The sequence below is a fragment of the Sinocyclocheilus rhinocerous genome, unplaced genomic scaffold, assembly GCF_001515625.1.
Source record: "Sinocyclocheilus rhinocerous isolate Xijiao unplaced genomic scaffold, SAMN03320098_v1.1 scaffold2358, whole genome shotgun sequence".
Taxonomy (NCBI): Eukaryota; Metazoa; Chordata; class Actinopteri; order Cypriniformes; family Cyprinidae; genus Sinocyclocheilus; species Sinocyclocheilus rhinocerous.
In genome coordinates this window covers 129805-142167 of record NW_015627543.1, presented here as the reverse complement: position 1 = coordinate 142167, position 12363 = coordinate 129805, and the positions used below count along the sequence as shown (strand labels likewise).

Sequence of the window (12363 nt, the reverse complement as noted above, 5' to 3'; positions counted from 1 at the left end):
TGAAGATATTTTGTACATTTCCTACCGTAAATATATCAAAACTTAATTTTTGATTAGTAATATGCATTGCTAAGAACTTCATTTGGGCAACTTTAAAGGCGATTTTCTCAAAATTTAGATTTTTTTGCACCCTCAGATTCCAGATTTTCTATTAGTTGTATCTCGGCCAAATATTGTCCTATCCTAACAAACCATAAATCAATGGAAAGCTTATTTATTCAGCTTTCAGATGATGTATAAATCTCAATTTCGAAAAATTTACCCTTATGATTGGTTTTGTGGTCCAGGGTCACATATAGGCATGTAAAAGTTAAAATCTTTTGTTCTGGGAAAACATTGTGATGGCATTTATGTCTCTTGTGTCGTATACCAGGCATGTAAAAGTTAAAATCTTTTGTTCTGGGAAAACATTGTGATGGCATTTATGTCTCTTGTGTCGTATACCAGGCATGTAAAAGTTAAAATCTTTTGTTCTGGGAAAACATTGTGATGGCATTTATGTCTCTTGTGTCGTATACCAACTTCCTGTTTCAGGAGAAAATAGATCACACAGGATAGAAAACTGCACTTTAATGGTGCTTTTCACACCACTACAAAACCCAAAACAATTGCATTGTGATTTGCATTACAAAGCTGCTGAATGATCGTGATGAACAGACACACGTCACACATGCTTGACAGCTCGACTGCTTTTGTTTTGCAGGGTGAAAAAGGATCGCCAGGGAAGATTGGAGCTCCTGGATTCATCGTAAGCAACTCTGAACACTTGAAAATCGATTCAAAATTAAAAAATTTAGATAAAATAAATAAACTTTAGATAACATTTTCCGTAGAAGAAGAATCTGACAAAATCTTCTCTTGGGTCGTCTTCATATGGAAAAACTGCTTTGTCTCAAACCACATATCATGTAGATTTCAACCGCAGACAGTTTTGAGCTCATTTAGGAGATCAGTAAGCTTCAGTTGAACTCTTTCATGTGTGTTTGTGTTTGTTTGTAGGGTAAAGCTGGAGCTCCAGGGAAGAGAGGAGCAGCAGGAGCGCCTGTAAGTCTCAGTCTAACAATTGTGATGCTACCATCTTTATTTAAAAACACTTCATATTATAATATACTTTATTTACAAAAAGTAAAATATTATGTCAGAAATACTAGTATTTTTGTTTAAATCAATACTATTACTTTCTTTTAATACTCAAAAGTATCAAACTAGTTGCATTAAAACAGTACAGTATGTTGCCAAAAATACTGTTATTTTTGTTTAAATAAATAATATTATTTTATTTTAATACTCAAAAGTATTAAAATAATCAGATTAAAACAGAATAATACATTACCAAAAAGGCTCTTATTTTTAAGTAAATACTATTATTAATACTCAAGTATTAAAATAATTGCTGTGAGTTAGTAAAATATGTTGCCAAAAATACTATTATTTTTGTTTAAATACATTTTATTTTTTTATTTTAATTTTCTAATGTATTTAAATAGTCATAGTAAAATACAGTGCTATGATTTTTGTTTAAATTAATACTATTTTTTGAGTACTCAAAAGTTTTAAAATAATCATATTAAAATAATAAAATATGTTGCCAAAAAATATAATTATTTTTGATTAAATAGTGTAATTTACTTTTAATACCCGAAAGTATTAAAATAAGTGTATTAAAATATGTTGCTAAAAATACTATTATTTTTGTTTAAATAAGTATTGTTTTCTTTTAATACACAAAAAAATATTAAAATAATGATATTGAAATAGTAAAATGTGTTGCCAAAAATATTATTTAAAGAAAAATACTGCTATTTACTTAATACAATTTTCTTTTAGTACTTAAATGTATTAAAATATAGTATGTTGCCAAATATACTATTATTTTTGTTTAAAATAAAAACCATTATTTTATTTTATATTCAGGGATTTAAACAATCTGACTTAAATAGTAAAAAATGTTGTCAAAAATAAAATAAAAAATCGTAAATAATTGCTATTATTTTGTTTTAACTATCAAAATTATTAAAATAATCGTTAAGGCACCAGAATTGTAAAGTGGAGTCTCCTTATGATTCCCATCCCTATTTATCACATATATAGCAGGATGTTGAGATATCTCCGGTCTGAGACCACTGTGTCGAGCGTCTGTGTTTTCCTGTAATAAAGCGTGTGTGTGTTTGCTGTCAGGAAGTATGAAGTGTGTGTCGAAGTGTTTAGTGTTCACACAGGCCTATTTAATGCTCTCCAGCTCACAGCGTCCTCTAGTGACTGACGGTGAACGTGTGGTTTTGCCAGCCGTGCTGTTCGGTGTTTCACAGCCTCATTAAATCGCTGCGGATTCGTTCATAACTCAGATGATTTATGATGTTTAAACCGCAGGCTTCCTGTGAACAGATAATCCCTGCTTTAATGCTGCAGATGTGTGGTGATGTGATCCAGTGACACAACGGTTTAATAATAGTGAATCAGAGCACTAGGATATGCAAATACTGTCAGAGATGACTGGTGAATGTTGACAGACTGTTAGCGGCTCATTTAATAGCAAATTATACACTAGTGTTCCAAAGTTTAGGGTCTGGAAGATTTTTTATGTTTTCGAAAAATCTCTTCTGCTCACCAAGGCTACATTTATTTGAAAAAAAAAACAAAAAAAAAACAGTAATATTGGGAAATGTTATTACAATTCAAAATAACCATACACTATGTAAATATATTGTAATTTATTCCTGTGATCAAACATGAATTATCAGCATCATTACCCCAGTCTTCAGTGTCGCATGATCCTTCAGAAATCAGTATGCTGGTGTGGTGTTATATTGGTTTAAAAAAATAATAAAATAAAATATGAGCGAAATATGTTGCCAAAATATAATTGATACTTAAATACTATTTAATACTATACTCAAAGGTATTAAAATAATAAAATAAAAATGGTAAAATATGTTGATATGTTAATATATGTAAAATATTATTTTTGTTATTATTCTTATTAAAATGGTCAAAATGTTGCCAAAATATGTTTGTTTAGTTAAAATAAACACTATTATTTTAATAATCAAAAGTATTACAATAATTTTATTGAAAATGTAAAATATGTTGCCAAAAATAGTTTTATTTAAATAAATATTATATTTTAATACTCAGTTATTAAAATGATCTTATTAAAATGGTAAAATGTGTTGCCAAAATATTATGTTTGTTTAAATAAATACTATTATTTTATTTTGATACTCAGAAATATTCAAATTGTAAAATGTGTTGCCAAAAATATTGTTTTTGTTTAAATAAATACTATTATATTTTAATATTCAAAACTTTAAAACTAGCCAATTATAAACCAGGTTCATGCCTTAAAATGAGTGGATTTATCATGATTTTTTATTTTATTTTTTTGCTTGAATATGAAGCCCGTGAAGTGAAGGTATAGTTGAGAGGGTCACGTATGGAAGCGTTTATGACTGTTATTAATGCATCTTTGTGTAAGTCATATTTACTGCTGGAAAATGAAGTGCATGACTTATGACTTTTAATGAATGGGGTGATTAAAATCCACCGTCGATGTTATTAAAGCACTACAGCACTCACAGTATCTGCAGTGTGTTGGTTTGAGCAGTCATGGAAACTGACCATCGAGTGTCTCTATTGTGGGAACAGTGAGATTTCACTGAGAAATACTCTGATAAGACAGGTGAACGTTAAAGCCAGCGGTTCCTGTTTCTCCGCGTATCGGCGTCTGATAAAGACGGAAAGAAAAACAGATAAAAATGAGAGCAGAAAGGCTGTGGGTCCCTGCTGGATTACGGCTCATGGTTACATTTCCATCATAGAAACAAACACAAACTCAGACATTTCCATTCTGTGAAGGAGCAATGTTTTACTACTACATCATAAAATGTGTTTAACAAATCACTAATAATGTATGTGCTTATTTGGACAATAGCTTGTGACTTCTGTGCACCTGTGTTAATATTTGTGTTCTTGCATTGCTCAGATTTTGCTCTTTCATAGCTAATATACAGTAGGTGTCATTTAAGTGTTAATTTTTCTACTAAAACTCCTTTGGAAAAATCAAAACACACAAATGAGTCATTCGTTTGCCTTCCAGTATAAGTTTAGAGCTGTAAAATGAATGTGGAAAGCAGCTCCGAACATGATATTATAGAGATCTCATTTGTGGTATTTCTGATCTGTGAGTCGTTTTTTAAACTGAATAATGTGTAATCTGAATTTATGATGTCTGAACATGTGTATGAATCACATATAATCAGAGTGTGTGTGTGTGTGTGCGTGTGTGTGTGTGTGTGTGTGTGTGTGTTGCAGGGTAAAGCAGGTCCTCCCGGAAGCACAGGTGAAAAAGGTCCTCCAGGTGAACCTGTGAGTATTACAACACAAAATACAACGGTTTGCGTTCTTAAATGAGCCTCCTTTACATAAAAAGGGCTGTTCTTATGAAGAAAATTAATTAAAAAGACTTATTATGCATGATACAGCTTTATAGCAGCACGTATAGTGCCAGGTTTAGTGTTATTTTAATATTATTTCTTATTTTTATACTAGTATACTATATAATATATATTATTGTGTGTGTGTGTGTGTGTGTGTGTATGTATATGTAATTTATAATAATTTAATCATTTTTATATTTTCATTTTTCATTTTTTTAGTTTTAAGTTTTAGTCATTTATTTGAATTTTATTTTACTCATGTTAATTTTTTTATTTTGTTGAGTATGTTGTCATTTTTATTTGTTTTAAACATTTCTATATAGCCTTAATTTTATTTCAGATTTAGTTTGTCATTTTAGTGCTTACACTTCTATAACACTTCTAATTTTCATTCATTTTTAAGGTTCATTTTTTCATCTAATGTTTACATATTATTCAAGCTTTATTTCAATTAACAAAAATGATTTTTAATAGTTTTAGCCTTTAGTTTAAACTATAACAACGTGATTAAGTTAACTGCATGTCGCATTGAAATAAAACACAGTGTTGGACTGCAATAAGCATGATTGAGTGTAGATTGTATGTAAATAAGCAAAAATAAAGATCTAAAACTGCATCAACTGAAGGATACTTGTTTGCACTGCACATTGTGTTCATATGGCCAGCAATGTGCTTAAACGTCAGAAATGTGCTGTGAACAGTCTCAGCAAGCATGCATGACGTGACTCGTTGATGCATCTTTCTTGTGCAACACATGTAAGTCATGATGTGAAGACCTCCGAGGGTTTGTGAGGCGTTTCGCTGCTCGTTGTGGCATTTCTGCCGTTGAGCGCGAGTGTTTTGTGTCATTACGTCTAAACGTAATCAGCCGCTCTGTCAGCAGATGAAAGATTTTAACAGATTCTCTGGAAGGGGTTTGTGTTTCCAGTCTTTGATGCCGTGTGCATCTCAATGTCCTCGTGTTGACACATGCTTATGCGCACATTTAAACATGCATCCACACTTTTATGCTGTTCACATGTGCACGGCAAAATTCAGTTCTAGCCAGGCGTAATCGAAAGATCTCTTCACATCCTGCGCCAAGGGCGATTCATGTAAATCTCATTTATAATATCAAAACAAGACTGTTTATGGGAAAGGTGTTTGAATTGTGCATGACTTCATATTTATTTCATGTTTATTTGATTGTTTAGGGCTCCAGAGGCCCTCCGGGGGACCCGGGCCCAGATGGAGAGCAAGGTCACGAGGTACTTCCTGAAAGAAACTGAATTTTTGTGTGCAATGGATTTCTTCTGTGTTCAATTATGCAATAACATGCAACTTAAAAAAGGGTTCATTCAGTACAGTGCAGAGTTATATAATACTGAATTCAATATTGATAACATAATATAGGCACACGAAGGAGTGTAAAACAACACGGTGCACTGCAGAACCATTAATAAAAGCACATTTTAATCATTTAGTAAATTAATTATGTTGCAGGTTATTTAATTTAGCATTATTTCTGTGTTTCGAGTCTGATATATGAGCCACACGTGTTATTTTGACTTCTTGTTCTCGTCTGCTTGTGTGTTTTTTTTTGTGCATGCACAGGGACCTGCAGGACCTGAAGGAGAGCAGGGGCCTGTGGGTGAACCTGGAATCAAGGTGAGGCAAAACCCTGTAAAGCCTGACATGAAACAATAGACAGAAATGGAAATTGAAATGGAACAGGTGATTGAAACTTTAAATTAAAATATTAAAAGAAATTTTGCAAATGTGACCCTGGACCACAAAACCAGGGTTTAAAACCTTTAAAAAATAAGGGTCAATTTTTCGAAATTGAGATGTATACAACATCTGAAAGCTGAATAAATAAGCTTTCATTGATGTATGGTTTGTTAGGATCGGACAATATTTGGCTGAGATACAACTATTTGAAAATCTGGAATCTGAGCGTGCAAACAAATCTAAATATTGAGAAAATCATCTTTAAAGTTGTCCAAATGAAGTTCTTAGCAATGCATATTACTAATCAAAAATTACGTTTTGATATATTTACGGTAGGACATTTACAAAATATCTTCATGGAACATGATCTTTACTTAATATCCTAATGATTTTTGGCATAAAAGAAAAATCTATAATTTTGACCCATACAATGTATTGTTAGCTATTGCTACAAATATACCCCAGCGACTTAAGACTGCTTTTGTGCTCCAGGGTCACATTTGTGTTTATTGTGGAGTTTTATATCAAAAGCATCAGGCTTTTATGGCTCATATAGTCTGATGTAGTTAGAATATGGAGGAAAAAACAACTCAATTTTATTCAGAGTCCCAAAGTGGGCAAAAATACACAATTTGGTGCAGATGCTGATATTTATATAGACTAAAAGTATGATGAAATTCTGATGCTTGTGATGTAAATCAATGAGATCTTTATAACAGTACAGCAGATACTGACATAAAATGATCTAAATATCCTTAAAAGATCCTGATGATCAGATTTGAGACTCACTAATTTTCTAAAACATGATTGATGGAGAATCAAGTAAAGCTGAGCTGCTTCAGTCCAGTAAGTGTTCATCTGGAAATATTACTACAGTTATTCCGACGTTTACTTGATAAAAATAAGTAATTTGACAGCAACAAGACATGTGAGGCATGAGCTGAAGGTGGATGTTTGTACAATTATACTGAAAAAATATGATAGAGTAGGCTTTATAGGTTTAAAGAGATCCGAAAATGACCATATTTCTAACACTGTGGAACACAAAAGGAGACATTAAGCAGAATGTCCAAGCTGCTGTTTACAATGAAGTGCAATGGAAATGGATGATTTCTACTGACAAGCTCCAATAATAACAGTATTAAAGCGAGAACTGCTGGCATTTGCAACTGTGTCTTTCTGTCTTTTTCCAGGGTGAAATGGGGCCTGTCGGAGAGGAGGGTGAACTGGGCCAACCGGGCATCAGAGTGAGTGAAGCGACCTCATTCCCGTGAACGTGATCCATCAGTGTATTTTCATTGCTTCAACTGACGTGAGCCAACAGTGTCAATAATCTGACAGAAGGACCCTCAGGCTCACACACACTGGACGTATTTGTCTCTGGTTACTGAATTATTCAAGCAATTCTCTGTTTGTTATTGGATATTATGACTTCGGGAGCAGCGTCCTACCCGAGTGAATCTCATGAAACCTGACATGCATTTTTCCGGCTCATATTTCACCCCAAAATAAATCATAAATTTCTTTCTCATTACTGCATTGTGGAAAAAAATGTAATATGTTATTCAAACTGTAAAATATTTATTTACAATCTTGCTAATATTGCAATCAGATTTGTTGATTTAGTAATACAAATAAACATGTCTGTAATGGTTAATAGGAAAAACAAATAAGCACATTTCTGCCGCAGTTTCAGCTGGTTTTTGGGATGAATCCCATGATGCTTTTTCCTGGTCTTACATGTTACTGTTTGTTTTAGGGTCTTCCAGGGCCACCTGGAGAGGATGGGCATCAAGGGAAGGACGGACCAAAGGTGAGACTCCAGATTAAGTTTCCTACTTGCATTTGCATTTACATTGATGCATTTATCCAAAATGACTTGCACTGCAACATATTATCATGCATTTCCTGGGAATCAAACCCATGACCCAGCATTGCTAGCACCATGCTTTTATCATTTGAGCTACATGAATGCTTTTACAAGTTTAAGTGATTTTCGTTTTTTGAATAAAATTAGGCATTTTAATATTTGTTTTTAAAATTCTTGCTAGCTCTAATACAATAAAATGTAAGATTTTGGTTGAAACTTTACTACTTTAGCATTTTATTTCATTTTAATTTTTAATTTTATTTTTGTATTTAATTTTTTTTATATGATCTATTTTAGAGAATGATGAGAAATGCACAATGTGTTGTTGCACAAACCTGTTGCCTCATAAACCATTTTCTGGCAGTTTTTATCACTATTATGTCAAAATTGATTTATCAAAGTTATATAAATAATGAAATAAAACAAAGTTTATTGGAGTACATTTTACAAGAAAATGCTGCTTTCTATTTCAAAATTTCAATTCAATGTTACTTGTCGTTTCTTTGAAAGGTTTCACTCAGAAGTTGCTAGTAAATTTCATGAATAATTACAAAGTAAATCCTTCAATTGTTTTTCAGTTATTCTACGCCAACAGTACACAAGTTGTGTAAAAACTGTTTGCTGTGAATTTTTTCTTTGGTTGGCCTAGTATACACTTGGGAACATTGTGTTTTATTCACCATATTATGTTGATTCCCAAAACCAGTGTACCAAAACCCACAAATTTTTGGAAAAAATTCTCATTTAAGGTTTGTTTTTATTTTGTTATAACTCTCAGGGTGAGCCAGGCGACCGTGGACCAATGGGAGAAGCCGGAGAAAAGGGCGAGATAGGTGACTCTGGCCCAATAGGACCTCCTGGAGATCCTGGGAAAAAGGGCTTCCCAGTGAGTGATGAAAGAGTGATGGAGTGAATCTAATCTGCATTTGTCATTTCATTGTGTATAGTGGACAAAATGTATTTTGAGATGAAATTTGATGATGATGATGATTTTTGAGTCTGAAATTTATTCTGATAATGTGAAGTTAAAGCAGATGTTTCTTCATCAGGGACCTGAGGGCAAACAGGGTCTGCCGGGTAACCGAGGTCGTCCAGGAAAAAAGGTATAACAACGTGATTAAGTTAACTGCATGTCGCATTTAAATAAAACACAGTTTTGGACTGCAATAAGCATGATTGAGTGTAGATTGTATGTAAAATACAATCAAATAAATAAATAATCAAAATAAATTATGCCAACTAATTTGAATTAAATCAATTGCATTCAAACAATACATGGGACCATTTCATTTTAATTGCACAAAGGTGGAAACAGAAGTCTTTACAGACAGACTATTATGCAGTATTGTGTCAGAAATAAAACGGGCCTAGAATAGAGCCCTGCGGAACTCTTTTTCACTTTGGTTTGTTTGGGATGCATTCTGCTCTGTATTTTCACAATACAGTCACTTTTTTCTTGTCATTCTCACTTGTAAACAACTCAAACCAGTCCTGCTCATTGATATTTCCATCTTACTCTTTGATAGGGTGAAAAAGGGCCGCCAGGTCACTTGGGAGAAATGGGCTCATCTGGCGAAATCGGACAGACGGGGGAGAGAGGACTCAAAGGTGCTCGTGGAACCAGAGGACCCGCAGTTAGTGTGCTTTCTCCTTTCACGCATCCCTTCACTCTTTCTGATGTTGAGAAATAGCTGTGCAAATCCCAAAGATGATTAAGTAACTTAATCACCATCACAAAGGGACTGCAATAGCAGTGCAAAACAATACAGTCTGAATGAGAGGAATAGATGCACTGAATTTATTAACAAGCGGAAATTTGGGAATATTCTGAAGCTTGAACCCACAACCTCAGCATTATGCTGTTGTATATGATTTCACCACTAGGGGAGCCCTAGACAATAGTGTATTATATGAATAATTGTTAGTTAATTAGTTCATGTTAGACATGTTAGTGGGTTATTTTGTTAAAGAAATTAGGTATTAAAAATATGTACTATTATTTCTGTATGAGCTGAAACAGTGAGTTACAAGACCGTAATAATTTTCTAACATGCTGAGAATGACTTCTATTCTCAAACTTGCTGCTTTTACAGGCTGAATTAAGGCGTGTGTAAACATTCGCAGGATTTGGAATTGAACCAAAGCTTTTTGATGGGATTTACACTAATGCCATTAGAGATACTAGGGACTAATCCGCTTTTCTTGTACAATGCAGTTAAGCGCCTGCTGATTTGGTGGTTTTAGGATGGATTTTATAAGCCGAGAAAATGTCTGGGATTGTTTTATTTTGCCCCTGCTTTTCCCTCAGAGTTTAACGACATCGTTGAAATGTAAAAACAAGTGTAGCTGGGGAAACTTAGCATCTTGTTTTCATAAGCAAATGGTTTTCCGAGAAGTCATAATGGGATGAGCAGCAGGAGTCATTTTTTTAAGACTCTATCCAATAATGTGTTTTTCAGCACAGGAAACTCAGATTATTTTTAGCAGGTTATTTGTTGAGGTACGACGAGTATGCCACAAAACACAAGCTAACGTACATGTGTGTGTTTTGTTCATTACCTTTCAGGGTCGACCAGGAGTTATGGGACCTCAGGGAGAGCCAGGACTTCAAGGTTACACAGTGAGTTTCATGCATACAAATATATGCACTTATGAATGCTTACAAAATCACACTCACATTTGCAGAAAGTTTTGGGAGTGAACCTCTTAATTATCGTTTTTGTGTATGTTTGAATAAAGGAGTCTTTCGCTATGTTTTTGTGAACGTAGACCAACCAGACATGATAATCGATTAATTATCTCAAAACGTTCAGTCTATCATCATTCCTAAAAAAAATATTACTTTGGATTAGACAAGGAAATTGTCTATTTTTATCTTTATTTTTATCTTCACTGTTTTTCTTTAACTATAGGGTCACACTGGTAAGCAAGGTCCAGCAGGGCCCCCGGGACCAAAGGGAGAAAAGGTTATTCAGCATATTTTTATATTTTAAATTATAATCTCAGTCTAAATGCCATATTTGAGTTACATTTAATGCTTAAAATTCTATGCAATATATGCAAATATGCTTTTTTTCAAAGCAGTAAATCATATTGTAAATGTTTCTATAATTAGTGTAAAGCCAGAGTTTAAAAAAATTGTGTTAGAAACTGAGTTTGACTGGTTATGTGTGTTTTTCAGGGTTACCCAGGAGAAGACAGTAAAACGGCAGGACCGCCTGGGCCCTTAGGTGAACCAGTAGGTCTTAATTTCCTTTAACTTCCTGTTTTTGTCCAACACCTGGACTGAAATCAGTAAATAAAGAGGCGGTGACATTTACATCACTTTATTGAAGAAATAAGACAACATATCAGTTTTTGTGTGCGTAAAGGGCGCTCCAGGAGAGAAGGGTGAACGTGGGGAACCAGGAGAGGACGGATATCAGGTTAGTGTCTCTGTAAGGAGGAATTTCATGCTTTGTAAAAATCATTCTATTAACTATTAACTATTTGAACACCTCAGAAACTGCATTGTAACACCCTAACAACCACACAGCAACAAGATCAGAAACTGCATAGCAATGCCCTAACAACCACACAGCAACAAGATCAGAAACTGCATAGCATCACCCTAGCAACCACACAGCAACATGATCAGAAACTGCATAGCAATGCCCTAACAACCACACAGCAACATGATCAGAAACTGCATAGCAACGCCCTAACAACCACACAGCAACATGATAAAAAACACTCAGAACACCTCAGAAACTGCATAGCAACACCCTAGCAACAACACAGCAACATGTTAAAAACCACTCTGAACATCTCAGAAACTGCATAGCAACACCCTAGCAACCACACAGCAACGTAATCAGAAACTGCATAGCAACACCCTAGCAACCACACAGCAGCATGATAAAAACACTCAAAACACCTCAGAAACTGCATAGCAACACCCTAGCAACCACACAACAGCATGACCAGAAACTGCATAGCAACACCCTAGCAACCACACAGCAACATGATGAGAAACTGCATAGCAACACCCTAACAACCACACAGCAGCATGATAAATAAACATTCAGAACACCTCTGAAACGGCATAGCAACATGATGAGAAACTGCATAGCGACACTGTAGCATCCACACAGCAACAAAAAATAACTGGAAACACCTTAGCAACAGCATAACAGTGTCTTTTTGGACGCTGGTTGTTTTCTTTTGCTGATTGTTCTTCAGATGATTTCCTTACAGTTGATCGAGATTGAGCTGGTCTGGATCCTGCAGCGCTGCAGGCCTGTTTTCATCACAAACAGTCAACACTCACATTCATATTTGTGTGTGTGTGTGTGTGTGTGTGTGTGT

The 12363-nt window shown here is 34.3% G+C and overlaps 1 protein-coding gene across 1 annotated transcript in view; it reads left to right on the top strand.

Moving 5' to 3' along the window:
* Positions 1-12363, top strand: part of LOC107730676 (collagen alpha-1(XXIV) chain) — a 119783-nt gene that overhangs the window by 79230 nt on the left and 28190 nt on the right. Inside the window, exons 29-42 of the mRNA XM_016541549.1 lie at positions 704-748; positions 1000-1044; positions 4312-4365; positions 5630-5683; positions 6030-6083; positions 7340-7393; positions 7906-7959; positions 8795-8902; positions 9066-9119; positions 9543-9650; positions 10583-10636; positions 10929-10982; positions 11198-11254; positions 11388-11441. Of these exons, the coding sequence (XP_016397035.1) occupies positions 704-748; positions 1000-1044; positions 4312-4365; positions 5630-5683; positions 6030-6083; positions 7340-7393; positions 7906-7959; positions 8795-8902; positions 9066-9119; positions 9543-9650; positions 10583-10636; positions 10929-10982; positions 11198-11254; positions 11388-11441 (849 nt within the window). The remainder of the gene's footprint in view (positions 1-703; positions 749-999; positions 1045-4311; positions 4366-5629; positions 5684-6029; positions 6084-7339; positions 7394-7905; positions 7960-8794; positions 8903-9065; positions 9120-9542; positions 9651-10582; positions 10637-10928; positions 10983-11197; positions 11255-11387; positions 11442-12363) is intronic.